Source organism: Oncorhynchus nerka, linkage group LG10 (genome assembly GCF_034236695.1).
Source record: "Oncorhynchus nerka isolate Pitt River linkage group LG10, Oner_Uvic_2.0, whole genome shotgun sequence".
Taxonomy (NCBI): domain Eukaryota; kingdom Metazoa; phylum Chordata; class Actinopteri; order Salmoniformes; family Salmonidae; genus Oncorhynchus; species Oncorhynchus nerka.
The window spans coordinates 79,166,304-79,186,081 of NC_088405.1; the positions used below are offsets into that span (position 1 = coordinate 79,166,304).

A 19,778-nucleotide genomic window follows, 5' to 3' on the forward strand; every position below is an offset into this window, starting at 1 on the left:
TCATCTCTCTTCTGTGGTGCTCAGGGTGATTGTCATTTCTCTGGTTGTGGTTGGATGTGCTCAGCAGAGGGGTTGAGCAAGATTATTTACTTATGACTATGGTGTCTCATGTAGACAAGTTCATTCGCTTTCCATCAGAGGAACTGTTAGAATTATGTACTAAAGAACAGCTGTTGAAGATCGCTGAACACTACAAGGTTGAATGATTGAAATGAGTGAAATTCTGTTACGTTGGGAAGTGACTATGAATCGTTGGGAAGTGACTATGAATCGTTGGGAAGTGACTATGAATCGTTGGGAAGTGACTATGAATCGTTGGAAGTGACTATGAATCGTTGGGAGTTGTAAAAATGAAGAAGGACCCTGATGTTCTTTTCGTTGGAGTTTGTAGCTGTTGTGGTCTTTTGTGTCATGTTCCTGAATGTTTACGTGACTGACCATTGTTTGGGGTTGTCATGTTCTATCTTTCCTGTCTGTTCCCTCCTGGTCCTGTGTTCCTTTCCTCTTAAACATTGCTCAAAGGTTGCTGAGGTCTGGGGAGGAGGAGGTTGGCTGGGGCAGGTGGAGGTGTGAACACATAATCCCTCATCAATTTGGGATGCAGAGGCTGTGTCAATTTGGGACGCAGAGGCTGGTATGTTCTTCCGGGGTCCTTGTTGGTCCCCGGTTTTATGGGGGGGAATGTGACGACTCTCCCACTCTTTCTGCCATATTCTCTCTTTCCTCTTGTTTTCCTTATTAGGATGCTGGTGGGCGGAGTTGGGAGGGTCGTCAGCTACATGGGAAACACCTGGGCCCGGTGTCTCCCAGGATAAATACACCACTTCCCCATTCATGGAGGAGACTCTCCATGCAGACACCTTTATGGATTTTGTTGTGTTTCTTGGTGGTTTTGTGGTTGTTTGCTTAAGCACCTTTCAACACCCTGCATTATCACATTCATGCATGCAAAACACTCACTTACACTACTGATTACACACACCATTGTATATTATACTTAGTTACTTTATTTAATAAATATATATTTTGTTCCTCGTTGTCTCCCTTTTGTTACGGGCTTTGAGCCGGTTCGTGACAGTTATTATAAAAACTAGGACATTTCAGGACTTCCGGCGACGATGTGGCGAGGAGCAGCAGCTAACTACAGAGTCTGTGTAGCTCCAACTATATTTTAACTAATTATTCAACGCCTAGTTACACATTTTGTTAACTAATTGTCCAAAATATCGGTTACATGGAAAAACAACTTAAACACACATAAGCAGTCACAACAAAAAACACAAATGTCGTCTCTACCTGCAGCTAGCAAGGAAAATGGCGGAGAAGAACAACATCATGACCCAGTTCCAAATGAGATTCGCAAAATGAACAAAAATTTAGAAGAGAATTGCGAAAGTGGGCAAAGATGTGGCTGAAATAAAACATACAGTGGGTGCACTGAAATCAAAGGTGGACACACTCGACAACCAAGTTACACACGCTGAAGAGAGGATATCAACCTTGGAGGACAAGAACAACCGCCTAAACAACACTGTTGAAAAAATGGAGACTGATCAAAAAACAGGAAAATTACAGTCGGAGAAACACATTTCGGATTAGAGGGGTTCCCAAAATCCACATAAATACGGAAGATTGTATGAAAGACATTTTACGCAACCTATTTGATAACACACTGGAGGGTGTTAAACATCATGCCCATCGAGAGAACACATCGGACACTGAACCCAGGAACAGCCTCACGCAACCCCCGGCCTATCCTGGTGAAATTCTTACGATATACTGACAGGGAGAAGGTCCGGCTCAGAGCCAAAGAGCTTAGGACTTTTCAATGGAAGGGGACAAAGGTGGAGTTTTCCCCTGACTTTTCCAAAGAGGTTCAAGACAAGAGAAATGCGTTCACGGAGGTGAGGCATACAGTAGGTGCATGAAACGGCGACTGAAATACTCTTTGCAATATCCTGCCGTGTTCCTGGTTACTTTGAGAAGCAAAACAAATTGAGTAGCGTGGTATGGCTATGGAAGTTCCACATGGTGGCAATGGTTCATCACAGATGGACTAACATTTTTCTCTAAGGCGATAGAACTTCCCATGTTGTGAATAACAGTCTCATCGAGTGTTTATACTACAAATGCTGCCTATAATTTGTCTTTCTGGTTTACAGCTGACATCATTATAGGACTAGATTAAGCAGGACTATAGTCCAAGTATATCATATTTATGATATATATTTTTTTACGTTTTCATTCTGATAACAGCAATAGTGGGTCAATATAGACCACAACAGGCGTGTTCGTGCCATGAGTGATGGACACAAGCCAAAGTGTTAGTCAGCTTATTTTATTTGATCATTATGACTTATACCAGTCTCTCTTTTCTGGCTGAACTCAGTTTACATTCCTGTCTTTTGGAGTTATACATTTCATGTATCAGTCTACATGAGAAAGGTAATTCTTCTCTTTGCGAAAATAATGATCAGCCTTTTATGTTCGATGTTTTGATGTAATCTCTATGACATGTCATATCTGTCATTTCAAAATGTATATGGTCATGCCTATATTTGGCGTTGGTAAAACGTGCTAATTCTAGTTGGATCGCCAGCACTCGGGACACTTCACACGGATGAAGGCCTGGTTTGGGGGAGGGTGATTTTCATTTTGTATGTTCATTTTTTTGTATCTTGTGCGGTTGGGGGGTGTTTATGACATATTTGTTATATGGAAAGTTCAGTGTTCTAGGTGGGGGGTACTACCAGTTGTTCACTTTCATTGATTCACTAAGCAGTGGCTATCAGAAATGCATTGATTTAAAATATTCTAACACTAGTTATGTTGTGGTAATAATATATTTACAACCTTTCAGATATAACGACCAATGTGATTAAAGTTACGCCGTGGAATGTGAACAGACTAGGTTCATATTTAAAAAGACATAAGTTATTGAATTATCTTAAACAAAAACACTCAGACGTGATTATGCTCCAAGAGACCCACCTACTTGAAAAGGATGCTCCTAGGGTGGGAGACAGATGGGTGGGTAGTGCTTATCATAATACATTCAACCCCCAAAAAAGAGGTGTCTCTATTCTATTTTCCAAAGGTATACAAGTTCAAGTTTGGAGAGATTGGAAACCCAAATTGGTCTACACGGACAAGTTCTGGCCTGGTTTAGATCTTATCTGTCGGAAAGATATCAGTTTGTCTCTGTGAATGGTTTGTCCTCTGACAAATCAACTGTAAATTTCGGTGTTCCTCAAGGTTCCGTTTTAGGACCACTATTGTTTTCACTATATATTTGACCTCTTGGGGATGTTATTCGAAAACATAATGTTAACTTTCACTGCTATGCGGATGACACACAGCTGTACATTTCAATGAAACATGGTGAAGCCCCAATTGCCCTTGCTAGAAGCATGTGTTTCAGACATAAGGAAGTGGATGGCTGCAAACTTTCTACTTTTAAACTCGGACAAAACAGAGATGCTTGTTCTAGGTCCCAAGAAACAAAGAGATCTTCTGTTGAATCTGACAATTAATCTTAATGGTTGTACAGTCGTCTCAAATAAAACTGTGAAGGACCTCGGCGTTACTCTGGACCCTGATCTCTCTTTTGAAGAACATATCAAGACCATTTCAAGGACAGCTTTTTTCCATCTACGTAACATTGCAAAAATCAGAAACTTTCTGTCCAAAAATGATGCAGAAAAATTCATCCATGCTTTGTTACTTCTAGGTTAGACTACTGCAGTGCTCTACTTTCCGGCTACCCGGATAAAGCACTAAATAAACTTCAGTTGGTGCTAAATACGGCTGCTAGAATCCTGACTAGAACCAAAAAATTTGATCATATTACTCCAGTGCTAGCCTCTCTACACTGGCTTCCTGTCAAAGCAAGGGCTGATTTCAAGGTTTTACTGCTAACCTACAAAGCATTACATGGGCTTGCTCCTACCTATCTCTCTGATTTGGTCCTGCCGTACATACCTACACGTACGCTACGGTCACAAGACACAGGCCTCCTAATTGTCCCTAGAATTTCTAAGCAAACAGCTGGAGGCAGGGCTTTCTCCTATAGAGCTCCATTTTTATGGAACGGTCTGCCTACCCATGTCAGAGACGCAAACTCGGTCTCAACCTTTAAGTCCTTACTGAAGACTCATCTCTTCAGTGGGTCATATGATTGAGTGTAGTCTGGCCCAGGAGTGGGAAGGTGAACGGAAAGGCTCTGGAGCAACGAACCGCCCTTGCTGTCTCTGCCTGGCCGGTTCCCCTCTTTCCACTGGGATTCTCTGCCTCTAACCCTATTACAGGGGCTGAGTCACTGGCTTACTGGGGCTCTCTCATGCCATCCCTGGAAGGGGTGCGTCACCTGAGTGGGTTGATTCACTGATGTGGTCATCCTGTCTGGGTTGGCCCCGCCCCTTGGGTTGTGCCATGGCGGAGATCTTTGTGGGCTATACTCAGCCTTGTCTCAGGATGGTAAGTTGGTGGTTGAAGATATCCCTCTAGTGGTGTGGGGGCTGTGCTTTGGCAAAGTGGGTGGGGTTATATCCTTCCTGTTTGGCCCTGTCCGGGGGTGTCCTCGGATGGGGCACAGTGTCTCCTGACCCCTCCTGTCTCAGCCTCCAGTATTTATGCTGCAGTAGTTTATGTGTCGGGGGGCTAGGGTCAGTTTGTTATATCTGGAGTACTTCTCCTGTCCTATTCGGTGTCCTGTGTGACTCTAAGTGTGCATTCTCTAATTCTCTCCTTCTCTCTTTCTTTCTCTCTCTCGGAGGACCTGAGTCCTAGGACCATGCCCCAGGACTACCTGACATGATGACTCCTTGCTGTCCCCAGTCCACCTGACCGTGCTGCTGCTCCAGTTTCAACTGTTCTGCCTCATTATTATTCGACCATGCTGGTAATTAATGAACATTTGAACATCTTGGCCATGTTCTGTTATAATCTCCACCCGGCACTGCCAGAAGAGGTCTGGCCACCCCACATAGCCTGGTTCCTCTCTAGGTTTCTTCCTAGGTTTTGGCCTTTCTAGGAAGTTTTTCCTAGCCACCGTGCTTCTACACCTGCATTGCTTGCTGTTTGGGGTTTTAGGCTGGGTTTCTGTACAGCACTTTGAGATATCAGCTGATGTACGAAGGGCTATATAAATAAATTTGATTTGATTTGAAAAAATAAATACATTTGATTTGATTCAAGTGGAAAAAGAGCTAAGGACAAAGAGGGATGAATCTTGATTGTACTTGTAAAGATTTCAGGACAAAATATAATATTCGGAAATATTTATGCTCCAAATGAAGAGGACCCAAGACTTATAATAATACTAGATTTCTGTGATTTTCCTCTGGTACTAGGGAGGGGATTATAATCAGGTCCCTGATGCTTTTTTAGAGAAATGCAAAACTGGTCTTACCAGGGCCTCAAACTCAAGAAGCAATTAAAACTCTGTGTAAAGACTGTAAAGGAACTTTACACTGTGTAAAGGTCTTTATGATATCAATCGAACCGCTTGCGATTACACATTCTTTTCAAATAGGCACACTGTTTATTCACGCATTGACTACATTCTGATCTCACACTCTCTCATAGATAAAGTGGGTGCTTGCAATGTGGGCACGATAGCTATGACAGATCATGCACCCAATGATCTGACTGTTGGAATAGGAGAATAATTCCTTAAAACACACATTAGGATATTCTTTGAAACAAACAACAATAATGTGAAACAGGTACATGTCTGGGAAACTTTTAAAGATTACATACACGGAGTAATGATACAACAATCAGCTACTATTAAGAAATTAGATAAACAGAAAATGGTTGAAATTGAAACAGACCTTAAGGTGTAGGTGGAATCAGAAATGAGACAGGCAAGGTGATTGCCAATCATAAAGAAATAAACAATATATTTTCTATCAGGAACTTTATACTTCAGATGGTCCTTTAGATACGTAGAAAGCAGAGGCATTCTTTCAGAATCTGAACCTTCCTAAACAAGCAGTTCCCGCTCAGCCCAGTCAAAACTGTTCGTTGCTCTGGCCCCCCAATGGTGGAACAAACTCCCTCACGACGCCAGGACAGCGGAGTCAATCACCACCTTCCGGAGACACCTGAAACCCCACCTCTTTAAGGAATACCTAGGATAGGATAAAGTAATCCTTCTCCCCCCCGTTAAAAGACCTAGATGCACTATTGTAAAGTGGCTGTTCCACTGGATGTCATAAGGTGAAAGCACCAATTTGTAAGTCGCTCTGGATAAGAGCGTCTGCTTAATGACTTAAATGTAATGTAAATGAAGACAGGAACTGGCTCGACAGCCCTATTAGTTTGGAGGAATTGATCGATTTTGATACTTCAGTGGCAGCCTTATCCCTAGACGCAGAGAAAGCCTTTGATAGGGTGGGCTGGGACTACCTGCATTATACAATAAATACAAATGGTTTCGGACAGGGCTTTCAGAATATTATTAAACTTCTGTTCAACGACCCCAAATCCATAGTAGTCACTATCGGACTACGATCATCTCCATTTTCTGTAGGACGAGGCACGAAACTAGGTGACTGTCTCTCGCCCCTCCTATTTATTATAGCATTAGAGCCATTATCCGAAGCCATTAGACTGCATCAGTCAATCAAAGGAATTAATATAGGAGAATAAACTACTGCATTATGCAGACGACATATTACTATTAATATCAGACCCCCAACTCTCCATACTGCCTTTACTGGACCTTGTAAATGCATTCTCAGAGATATCGAGCACATGGACCACATCTGAAGTAATGCCTCTATCAAAACATTGTCTGAGAAATTACCTCCTCAGCTGGAGGTTTCAATGGGTCCCTAAAAACTTGAGGTACCCGGGGATGGCGTTACATCCTGGTCTAGAGAACATGATTTCTGAAAATATAGACCCACTATTGAACAAAATCCATCTCCAGTTTAAGAGCTGGGATGGACATGGAAGAGGAATTTAATGCCCCATTCAGAGCATCAGATTATTTGAGTCAACAAAAGGTGGGACTCCAGGATCCAATAATGTCCCATACTAAAAATATATGGAGCCAGATTCATGAGAGAGAGCAAGATCTTCACCTTTCTTGATAAGCTATGCTTCGTTATGGAACAACCCTAAATTGAAAATAGGGGGACACATGGCTTTCTGGAAAGATTGGTATAGAAAGGGGAAAAAAGAACATTGGTTGTCTCTATCAAGAAAACACTTCTACCTCTTATGAAGAGTTAAGGTCCAAGTATACTTTACAGAAACAAGACTTTTGGATGTATCTCCATCTTATAGATTGTTTGCTTAAGGTAGGATTAAACAACAACAAATTCCCAGGACATTCCGATATAAGCATTAAGATAGAAATCCTATGCAAATGACCACATACTACAGGGCTTATACTATATAGCCACCTTACAGGTGCATTTAATGGAACTTGTAAGGACCTAAAGGCCGTCTGGGGGGGGGGGGGGGGCGACATGGAGGTAACGAACATAATAGTACCACATACGCTCCTCCCTATGAGAGATGCCCAGACCAAGCGGATTCAATTTAAAGTGGTGCTGACCTGTTGCACCCTCTACAACCACTGTGATTATTATTACTATGAACATTTGAACATCTTGGCCATGTTCTGTTATAATCTCCACCCGGCACAACCAGAAGAGGACTGGCCACCCCTCAGAGCCTGATTCCTCTCTAGGTTTCTTCCTAGGTTCCTGCCTTTCTAGGGAGTTTACATCTGCATTGCTTGATGTTTGGGGTTTTAGGGTGGGTTTCTGTATAGCATTTTGTGACATCGGCGGATGTAAAAGTACCTCAGAAATACATTTGATTTGACTTGTAATTTCCACTTTGAAATTTCAGACTTGATTTTCCCTTATGAAAAATGTATCAACCCCTACAAAAATGTCCATTAATTTTAATCCACCTAATAATTTACATTTCCTGTTGCTGCAGGATTATTTTCCTGCTGTCGCAAACTGGCTGAAATTAACATCCTACATCTGTATATCCACCAATTTTTCACATTTGTGTTTTTTCATCAGAAATGAGTACTTATGGGTACCACTATTTGTGTGTAAAATTTTACTTTTCTCAGAGACATCATACAACCAGATACGATCGGATTACAACCAGGTGAAGTCTTTTTTCATGAAGTCATAAACCATTCAGGGAAATATGTCATATTTTGGTTGTTATCTGGTCATATAAGCAGATTACAACCAGTTTAATATGTCATGTTTAAAATACATCCTTTAACAACCAGTATACAACTTGACCATGACGTCACAAAGCATGTCCTAATGACCTCATTGAAACCATATCCTAGAAGTGTACTATACCTTGTCAGTGATCTTGACAAACAGGCTGAAGCCCTCGGAGGACTTGAGGAGTAGTCTGCCTGAGATGTTCAGACAGAAATCTTTGGCCTTGGTACTCGACTCCACTTCGAAAGCCTGTGGGGGAAAACTGTCATATTTATACACAATTTGCTATAAAGTGACCACATAAAATGTTCCAGATTTTAATGTCAGCGTGTGTGCTGGTTTTGTCCCTTTGACTCAACGTTTTGGGCCTCAACGAGCCATTGCTACTTTGTAATGACCTCTCACCTCGTCTGTGTCATCGGGGAAGTACACTTTGTGAAAGATTTGTGTGGTCTTGTGCTGGATGGCCTCCACCTCCACCAGGTGAGGTGGGTACTTCCTGGATCCATTACTGTATTGGTAAGGAGAGAGCATTATGGGTACAGAACATTATGGGTACTGTAGTACATCATACTACAATTACTGTTGGACTGTTATTTCACCCAGGGGAAGACAAGAGATAGACAAAGGAAGGAATATGAGTAAGGAGGCACGGATCTAGAGTGGATCTCTGGTTAGAAGCTGAATCCACACAAGTAACTCAAACGTTTGCCTAAATCTGGCATGGATCTCAAATTAGGATTCAGCCCTATTGCCTAAATATGTCAGCATTTTTTTCTCTGTTTACATGGCTGATGAACTCTTATACAGTGGGGCAAAAAAGTATTTAGTCAGCCACGAATTGTGCAAGTTCTCCCACTTAAAAAGATGAGAGAGGCCTGTAATTTTCACCATAGGTACACTTCAACTATGACAGACAAAATTAGAAAAATCACATTGTAGGATTTTTAAGGAATTTATTTGCAAATTATGGTGGAAAATAAGTATTTGGTCACCTACAAACAAGCAAGATTTCTGGCTCTCACAGACCTGTAACTTCTTCTTTAAGAGGCTCCTCTGTCCTCCACTCGTTACCTGTATTATGGCACCTGTTTGAACTTGTTATCAGTATAAAAGACACCTGTCCACAACCTCAAACAGGCACACTCCAAACTCCACTATGGCCAAGACCAAAGAGCTGTCAAAGGACACCAGAAACAAAATTGTAGACCTGCACCAGGCTGGGAAGACTGAATCCCAAGCAGCTTGGTTTGAAGAAATCAACTGTGGGAGCAATTATTAGGAAATGGAAGACATACAAGACCACTGATAATCTCCCTTGATCTGGGGCTCCACACAAGATCTCACCCCGTGGGGTCAAAATGATAACAAGAACAGTGAGCAAGAATCCCAGAACCACACGGGGGGACCTAGTGAATGACCTGCAGAGAGCTGGGACCAAAGTAACAAAGCCTACCATCAGCAACACACTACGCCGCCAGGGACTCAAATCCTGCAGTGCCAGACGTGTCCCCCTGCTTAAGCCAGTACATGTCCAGGCCCGTCTGAAGTTTGCTAGAGAGCATTTGGATTATCCAGAAGAAGATTGGGAGAATGTCATATGGTCAGATGAAACCAAAATATAACTTTTTTGTAAAAACTCAACTCGTCGTGTTTGGAGGACAAAGAATGCTGAGTTGCATCCAAAGAACACCATACCTACTATGAAGCATGGGAGTGGAAACATCATGCTATGGGGCTGTTTTTCTGCAAAGGGACCAGGACGACTGATCCGTGTAAAGGAAAGAATGAATGGGGCCATGTATCGTGAGATTTTGAGTGAAAACCTCCTTCCGTCAGCAAGGGCATTGAAGATGAAACGTGGCTGGGTCTTTCAGCATGACAATGATCCCAAACACACCGCCTGGGCAACGAAGCAGTGGCTTCGTAAGAAGCATTTCAAGGTCCTGGAGTGGCCTAACCAGTCTCACGATCTCAACTCCATTGAAAATCTTTGGAGGGAGTTGAAAGTCTGTGTTGCCCAGCAACAGCCCCAAAACATCACTGCTCTAGAGGAGATCTGCATGGAGGAATGGGCCAAAATACCAGCAACAGTGTGTGAAAACCTTGTGAAGACTTACAGAAAACGTTTGACCTCTGTCATTGCCAACAAAGGGAATATAACAAAGTATTGAGATAAACTTTTGTTATTGACCAAATACTTATTTTCCACCATAATTTGCAAATAAATTCATTAAAAATCCTACAATGTGATTTTCTGGATTTTTTTTCTCATTTTGTCTGTCATAGTTGAAGTGTACCTATGATGAAAATTACAGGCCTCTCTCAACTTTTTAAGTGGGAGAACGTGCACAATTGGTGGCTGACTAAATACTTTTTTGCCCCACTGTAAATGGCAAAAATACTTATACCCAAATGGTTAAACACGTAATGTCGGAACACTTAAAGTAAATACCCTTTACAAGTGGGTTAGCCCTACCGTAATGCCTTCTGGAGTCTCTGCATGCAGTCAGGGGCGAGGGGGTGGTGCTTCTTGGCCTGGAGGAACTTCTGGACGTGGGGTAGCAGAATGTTACTGGGGGGGAACAGACCTGCACACAGCCACAGCAGCTCCCAGCCCTTCTCCTCGCTGTACCTACACACACACACACACACACACACACACACACACACACACACACACACACACACACACACACACACAAAATCGCAAACACACAGCACAACATGGTCAATCCCCATATGACCATAACTTCCCTGGGAATGTAGATGTGTATGTCGACTGTAATCTCAGACATACTTGATGTGATTCTCAGTGAGCTGTTTGAGGATCTGACAGTAGATCTCATCTTTGAGTGGCTCTGCCTTCAGCGCTCCCTCAAAGATCTGGTCGGTCAGCTCGTTGACCGAACGCGCTCGCTTGGATGGGTAGTCACCCATATACTTCAACAAGGGTGCAGGGGAGTGGTCAAGGACCATGACCAGACATTGACCTCAAGACTACGCACGTTAAACACAGACATAATTCTATGATGCAGTACAACATAATATACATAATGCTAAATTTGACATGTTGAAGTTGGCATCACATTTAAAGTGATTGTTTACCCAAATTACACAATAGTTTCCTTACCCATAAGTAATCTATGGCTAAAGTAAGACAGCAGTCCATGCTTTGTTTTATTTCGCATTTTTGTCAAAAAATCTATGCAAGTTCATATCCCTGATATTAGCATATTTCGCATTTCATGTTTAAATCATCCTACAGTGTTCAAAATAAAGTTACTTTAAGATTATTTGGACATGAAGCGTGAAAAAGTCATTGATACACAATGGCTGCAAGACAGTAAAGATATCGATGAAGGCCAGTTGAGCCTCCTGGGAGAGCTCCTCGTGGGCCAGCACCTTCTTCAGTAGGGGCTGTTTGAGAGGCTCCCTGGTGCAGCACCACAGACGCTCCTTCCCGCGGCCCTTAGTGATCATTACCCTGCTCAGAGTGCTCTTGGGAGGGGATCTGGATGGGTGGAGTAGGGGTGGATAGGAAGAAGGGATGGGGGAAGATGGATGAAGGGAACAGAGAGGGATGAGTGGAACAGAATGTGTGTGTGTGTGTGTGTGTGTGTGTGTGTGTGTGTGTGTGTGTGTGTGTGTGCGTGCGTGTGTGTGATTGAGTGAGTGAGTGGCTACCTGAAGTAATCATAGGAGAACTCCTCTAGGGTGTAGGGCTTGACCTTGTCCTCACTCTCAGCAAGGGCCAGCTGGGACAGGTTTATGGACTCTCTTCTCTGGTCTGGAGTCATAGTCACCAGAGCCTAGCAGAGAGAGAGAGGGGGTTGGAGATGGAGGGAGGGAGGGAGGGAGGGAGGAGAGATGTAGAGGTAAGGAAGTAGGAGAATGAGAGTGAGAGTGAAGGAATAAAGAGAGAGGGAGAGAGAGGGAGAGAGTGTGAGAGAGAAAAGGGAGGGGAAATGGAGAGGGAAGGGAGTAGAGAGGATGAAAGAGACATGTTGGGAGAAGGGAGAGAGAAAGAAAGACATACAGTCACAAAAAAAGAACTTTAGTAAACTACAGAATGAGAGCAGTAAAGACAGTATGAAGCATGAATGCCTGAGGACATCATCAACATCATCACCACCACCATATTGTCATACTGTGGTATAAATTCTTCAAGATTCCATAGATTTCCAAAATTACCCATTAATGACCGTAGTTTCTAAAAGATCCTGGAACTTTGGAAATGTACAGAGAATTTTGTAACCCTATGAGGTCACTCACTACGATGTCATACTGCGGCCGGGTTACGGTGGGCAGGACGTAGACACAGTCGGCCGGGAAGTCCCCCTGTTGCTTGGTCCTGTCATTGACCCCGTGGGCCCACCCTGAGGTCATGACCTGCTCGCCACAGTGCTCGTCCAATAGGATCAGGTCGCCCTTGGAAAAACTGAGGAAGGTGGAGTCCTCGCCGCCCGCTACAGGAACACAACATTCAATTCAATGTACCTTAATGTCTCCTGTGATGGAACTTCATGTGTGGTGGTTGGTAAATACAACTTAAGGAGGTATCGTGTGTGCGGGAGTTATAAAAGTTAGATTTATCTACAATGGTAAATGCAAGACACACATTCATTACTAGGGGACAGCTCGAGATCGAATTTGAATACTGAAACAATGTTGCAAAAGTCAGAGAGACAGACAGCAAAGATTATACAAGTCTCTGCTGTTTAAAACTAAATCTTAGTTTAAAAGAAATGTGAGGTAATGTCGAGATGGTTTTTATAGTGGAGATCAAGTTAAGAAATTGACTGGCTGGGCTGATGAGACAGTGGATTGCGCAATCAGATGGACCAGAGTAAATAGGCATTTTAATGTCATAGATTTAGCCAGTGGTAACTTGTGGATAGGCAGCGGCTGGAATGCGGTTTTAACCAATCAGCATTCAGAATAAAACGCAACTGTTGTATAAAATGGTCAATAAGCCAATTCCAAAGTTAAAAACAGTCCATTAAATGGTAAAACATAGCAGGTTAGGGGCTCCCAAGTGGCGCAGCAGTCTAAGGCACTGCCTCGCAGTGTTAGAGGCATCACTTCAGACCCGTGAATCCCATAGGGTGGCACACAATTGGCCCAGCATCACCCGGGTTAGGGGAGCGTTTGGCCGGGAGGCTTTACTTGGCTCATCGTGTTCTGGCGACTCCTTGTGGCAGGCCGGGCGCCTGCAGGCTGACCTCGGTCGTCAGGTGAACGGTGTTTCCTTTTGACACATTTATGCAGCTGGCTTCTGGGTTAAGCGGGCGGGTGTTAAGAAGCATGGTTTTACGGGTCAAGTTTTGGAGGACACATGACTCGACCTTTGCCTTCCGAGCCCATTGGGGAGTTGCAGTGATGAGACAAGATCGAAATTGGGGAGAAAAAGTGGGGTAAAATAAAAAAAAGAATACAAAATATATATACATTACTGGTCAAAGGTTTTAGAACACCTACTCATTCAAGGGTTTTTCTTTATTTTGAGAAGACATCAAAACTATGAAAAAACATATGGAATCGTGTAGTAACCAAAAAGTGTTAAACAAATCAAAATATATGTTATATTTGAGATTCTTCAAATAGCCACCATTTGCCTTGATGACAGCTTTGCACACTCTTGGCATTCTCTCAACCAGCTTCACCTGAAATGCTTTTCCAACTGTCTTGAAGGAGTTCCCACATACAGTGCCTTGCGAAAGTATTCGGCCCCCTTGAACTTTGCGACCTTTTGCCACATTTCAGGCTTCAAACATAAATATATAAAACTGTATTTTTTTGTGAAGAATCAACAACAAGTGGGACACAATCATGAAGAGGAACGACATTTATTAGATATTTCAAACTTTTTTAACAAATCAAAAACGGAAAAATTGGGCGTGCAAAATTATTCAGCCCCTTTACTTTCAGTGCAGCAAACTCTCTCCAGAAGTTCAGTGAGGATCTCTGAATGATCCAATGTTGACCTAAATGACTAATGATGATAAATACAATCCACCTGTGTGTAATCAAGTCTCCGTATAAATGCACCTGCACTGTGATAGTCTCAGAGGTCCGTTAAAAGCGCAGAGAGCATCATGAAGAACAAGGAACACACCAGGCAGGTCCGAGATACTGTTGTGAAGAAGTTTAAAGCCGGATTTGGATACAAAAAGATTTCCCAAGCTTTAAACATCCCAAGGAGCACTGTGCAAGCGATAATATTGAAATGGAAGGAGTATCAGACCACTGCGAATCTACCAAGACCTGGCCGTCCCTCTAAACTTTCAGCTCATACAAGGAGAAGACTGATCAGAGATGCAGCCAAGAGGCCCATGATCACTCTGGATGAACTGCAGAGATCTACAGCTGAGGTGGGAGACTCTGTCCATAGGACAACAATCAGTCATATATTGCACAAATCTGGCCTTTATGGAAGAGTGGCAAGAAGAAAGCCATTTCTTAAAGATATCCATAAAAAGTGTCATTTAAAGTTTGCCACAAGCCACCTGGGAGACACACCAAACATGTGGAAGAAGGTGCTCTGGTCAGATGAAACCAAAATTGAACTTTTTGGCAACAATGCAAAACGTTATGTTTGGTGTAAAAGCATCACCCTGAACACACCATCCCCACTGGCAAACATGGTGGTGGCAGCATCATGGTTTGGGCCTGCTTTTCTTCAGCAGGGACGGGGAAGATGGTTAAAATTGATGGGAAGATGGATGGAGCCAAATACAGGACCATTCTGGAAGAAAACCTGATGGAGTCTGGCAAAAGACCTGAGACTGGGACGGAGATTTGTCTTCCAACAAGACAATGATCCAAAACATAAAGTAAAATCTACAATGGAATGGTTCAAAAATAAACATATCCAGGTGTTAGAATGGCCAAGTCAAAGTCCAGACCTGAATCCAATCGAGAATCTGTGGAAAGAACTGAAAACTGCTGTTCACAAATGCTCTCCATCCAACCTCACTGAGCTCGAGCTGTTTTGCAAGGAGGAATGGGAAAAAATTTCAGTCTCTCGATGTGCAAAACTGATAGAGACATACCCCAAGCGACTTACAGCTGTAATCGCAGCAACAGGTGGCGCTACAAAGTATTAACTTAAGGGGGCTGAATAATTTTGCACGCCCAATTTTTCAGTTTTTGATTTGTTAAAAAAGTTTGAAATATCCAATAAATGTCGTTCCACTTCATGATTGTGTCCCACTTGTTGTTGATTCTTCACAAAAAAATACAGTTTTATATCTTTATGTTTGAAGCCTGAAATGTGGCAAAAGGTCGCAAAGTTCAAGGGGGACGAATACTTTCGCAAGGCACTGTATGCTGAGCACTTGTTGGCGGGTTTTCCTTCACTCTGCGGTCCAACTCATCAACTCAACAATTATAGTCCCACTAAGCCCAAACCAAATGGGATGGCGTGTCGCTGCAGAATACTGTGGTAGCCATGCAGGTTAAATGTGCCTTGAATTCTAAATAAATCACAGACGGTGTCACCAGCAAAGCACCCCCACACCTACTCCTCCATGCTTTACGGTGGGAAATACAAATGCGGCGATCATCCGTTCACCCACACCACATCTCACAAAGACACGGCGGTTGGAACCAAAAATCTCTAATTTGGACTCCAGACAAAATAACTCTGGGAAGGATTCATTTGGGCTGCAATTTCTGGGGCTGGTAAATCTAATGAACTCTGCAGCAGAGGTAACTCTGGGTCTTCCTTTCCTGTGGCGGTCCTCATGAGAACCAGTTTCATCATAGCACTTGATTGTTATTGCGACTGCACTTGAAGAAACTTTCAAAGTTCTTGACATTTTCCATATTGACTGACCTTCATGTCTTAAATAAGGATGGACTGTCGTTTCTCTTTGCTTATTTAAGCGGTTCTTGCCATAATATTGACATGGTCTTTTACCAAATAGCGCTATCTTCTGAATACCCCCCTACCTTGTCACAACACAGCTGATTGGCTCAAACTTATTTAGAAGGAAAGAAATTCCACAAATGAACTTTTAAGAAGGCACACCTGTTAATTGAAATGCATTCCAGGTTACCTCATGAAGCTGGTTGAGAGAATGCCAAGAGTGTGCAAAGCTGTCATCAAGGCAAAGAGTGGCTACTTTGAAGAATCGTTTAACACTTTTTTGGTTACTACATGATTCCATATGTTTTATTTCATAGTTTTGATGTCTTCAACTTTATTCTACAATGTAGAAAATAGTAAAAATAAAGAAAAGCCTTTGAATTAGTAGGTGATCTAAAACTTTTGACTGGTACTGTATATATATAAAAATACAGCGGGTTAGAGCAGATTCTACCCTAAAACATCAATATCAACACACAATTACAACACAATTAATATAGCTTTTTTCACTGCTGTGGTTTAGAAGATAAAACATGAAATGGAGTCATTCCCTCTTTGAAAAAGAGACATACATTATAAAAAATGACACAGAGTTGCTTCTCATATGGTGACCTGCATAAGAAAACACCTACAAGATCACAGTCATTTACCATACTTGGAAGACATTACCTGTTCTTAATTGAAAAGTGTTGCCAATGTGGACCAATGTGCATTGCCACTGTTCATTAACCTAATAAGATAAAGTTAATAAGAGCTAGTAGGTTACATACCGGGGTTGGGGCAGTCCAGCAGCGCCACCACAAACTTTGACCTCTTCCTGAGGCCCTCCAGGAAGGTCACGACGAGGTCGCGTATGTCCTCGGCATTATTGGAGGTGAACGTGTACTCGTCTCCTTTGATGGTGGCCAGCGAGAAGCTCTGGCCCTGGAGCTTACCACCTCTGTCAAGGGAAATGATTCTTACAATATCAAAACAATGTCACAATTAAAATATAATTTGATATATATTTTATATCTTATTTAGGTCTTTACATGTGTATATATTGTGGTGTACCGCGGACAAGCCACCAGGGGGAGACTCATCACGTGGCGGTGGCTCCCTCTGCTGGACGTGCCAGGCCAGGACTAATTGGGGCTGATTGAGGCTGGTGAGTAATCAAGGGCTGATTGCTCACCAGCTGTACGGGGCCCATAAAGCTGCCCGGAGGGCAACACACGGGAGGGTTGTAGGTCGTGAGAGGTTGCTACCAGATAGACTTACTCACAGTCTGCTATAATTGAGGGGCTCAGTGTTCCATCCCAGAGGAGACAGCATTCCCCGAGTCCAGAAGGCGGTAACCCGGAAGAGGTCTCCTAGAGGAGACCTGTTTCTTTTCTTTTTCTTTGTTGTTTTAAATAAACACCCTTGAAACTGAGATATCACACTTGTCTCCGTGTCGGATCTGTGTAAATGTCTAGATCAAACTCCTTGGTATTCCACAAGTGGTGGAGAATGCGGGCAATCTGACAATGTGGTCAGACCAGGGTTGACGTTTACGCAGTATCAGCATGGATGAGTTGATAGCTCAGTTTGTTTGGGCCCAACAAGCACAACAGGACATGCAGGAACCAACATTGGAAGGACAGCGTCTAAAGAATGTACGCAAGCTGTGAGGAGAAACGCAGACCGAGTCGCATCAAGCTAATGGAGGTTGACGACATCGAGACCTACTTCTGCACAAACGGACAGCACTCCGGGAAGGATGGCCCAAGGTGAAGTTTGCAAGTCTGCTGGCCCCGTTCCTGTCTGGAGATGCTCAAACGGCATATTATGACCTCAACACCGAACAGGCGGCTAACTCCGACTGTCTCAAGAGGGAGGTACTCAGCCGCTACGGGTACAGCCTGGCCCATCGGGCCCAACTGGTCCATGACTGGAGGTTCATGGCTGAAGCTTCCCCCCGAGCCCAGATGAGCGACCTACTGTGCATCACCAGGGCATTGCTCCTAACAAACGTAGCCACCCTCCTCATTATTGACAAAGTGGTCATGGATCGCTTCTTACGGGCGCTACCTCACGACATGAAGAGGGCGGCAATCCTACGTATGCCCCAGACCTTGGACGACCTCTTGGGAGCCGTGGCGATGCACCAGAATACTGAGGCCCTGCTTAAGGGGACAGAGGCCGAGTCTGAGAGCCGTCAGTGGGGACGAAAGGACAACCCCACCACGTACTCCCCAATCTGACAGTCAGCCGGGCTAAAGGACTGCAGACCCACAGAGAGACAGCCGAGGCAGAGTCCACCTGCTGCAGTCAACCTTAGGTGGACGGAGACCAAAGGAGGTGATTTGAGTGTGGCCCCCGGGGACACCTCACATGGAGTTGCCCGGGTCGAGAAGAGTTGATGCCATCAGCTGGCCCAGAAGATGAGCTGGGCGCAGGAGTAAACTATGTCATCTTCTGTTGGGCCCACAGCGAACGACCAGCACCCACGGTCCCGGTGAAAGTCGCTGGTCATGACCCCCACACTCTTGTTGGATTCCGGGAGTGTGGTAGCGGGGACAGACCGTCGCACGCGGCCCGGAAGCAAGCGGTTGCCAACCCCGTGTCTACGGACCCGAAGTTGGGGTCCGAGGGGCGCCGGAACCAACCGCACCTGGTGAACAACCAGAGGAGGGTTGTAGGTAGTGAGAAGTTGCTACCAGATAGACTTACTCACAGTCTGCTATAATTGAGGGGCTCGGCATTCTATCCCAGAGGAGACAGCATTCCCCGAGCCCAGAAGGCAGTAACCCAGAAGAGGTCTCCTGGAGGAGACCTGTTTCTTTTTTCTTTATTGTTTTAAATAAACACCTTTAACTGAGGTGTGTCAATGTCTGACCTGTGTAAACATCTACATGAAACCCCCTGGTCTGCCACAATAAATAAATAAATATATATATATTCAGTTGCTGTGTACATTACAACTGTGGAAAAACTATAAAAAGTATTGAATGATGTTTTAAATAATTACAAGATATCAATGAACAACCAGGTGAATGAAAACATATCTAATTATAATTGACAAATAATGACTACAGTCTTTGGGAGAGAGGAATCGTAGCAGCATTACCTGCTACTGGACACATTAGTGATCTCTGGGAAAGAGAGTTCCAAAAGGACCTGCTCCTGCTCATCCACAAAATAGACCCCGGTCCAGTTCACCGCCACAATGACGTCATTCTTAGGCAGGCTGGGCCCTGACGGGTTCAAAAGTGAATTAGAGGTCATTTCAACCTACATTTAGTCATGATATTATGGACACAATACAGGTCTTCCTCAGAAATATCATTAGTGTTACATCCATTGCAGTACATTGGCCATAAATATCAACAGTAGACTTACCTGAAAATTTGAAGGCCTCGTAGAAGCGTGAGAAGAGTAAAGGCCACTTGAAACGAGCAAAGTCAACCACGTCTTCCTTCACCCTCTGAGGGTCCAACCTCTTCTGGGTGTAGACTCCCTTGGGGAGTGGAGGTGTTAGCGAGACTGTTTGAGAACTGTGTGTGTGAGGGTGTGTACTGTTCATAAGACAATATAGTCAAGTTGTAGTGGTAAAAAACAAAGGTGGGTAAACACTGAATGCCGATTGAGATGACGGGTGGCGGTTAACATAAAAGCGTATTCAGAAACTATCATTTTGCTCAGTAGATGCTTAAATGCTATTCACTAAA

At 43.6% G+C, this 19,778-nt stretch overlaps 1 protein-coding gene across 4 annotated transcripts in view; it reads right to left on the reverse strand.

Moving 5' to 3' along the window:
- Positions 1–19,778, reverse strand: part of LOC115136052 (unconventional myosin-VIIa-like) — a 96,803-nt gene that overhangs the window by 13,248 nt on the left and 63,777 nt on the right. For 2 of the 4 annotated variants that reach the window (XM_029671420.2, XM_029671418.2), the window contains 10 exons: positions 19,450–19,567; positions 19,178–19,304; positions 16,857–17,026; positions 12,489–12,682; positions 11,901–12,025; positions 11,570–11,727; positions 11,014–11,167; positions 10,693–10,848; positions 8,619–8,724; positions 8,349–8,462 (listed from right to left, as the gene is read on the reverse strand). In XM_029671420.2, coding sequence (XP_029527280.2) covers positions 8,349–8,462; positions 8,619–8,724; positions 10,693–10,848; positions 11,014–11,167; positions 11,570–11,727; positions 11,901–12,025; positions 12,489–12,682; positions 16,857–17,026; positions 19,178–19,304; positions 19,450–19,567 — 1,422 coding nt within the window. Of the gene's footprint in view, positions 1–8,348; positions 8,463–8,618; positions 8,725–10,692; positions 10,849–11,013; positions 11,168–11,569; positions 11,728–11,900; positions 12,026–12,488; positions 12,683–16,856; positions 17,045–19,177; positions 19,305–19,449; positions 19,568–19,778 lie in introns of all 4 variants that reach the window. The other 2 variants (XM_029671419.2, XM_029671417.2) reach the window with 1 other exon arrangement.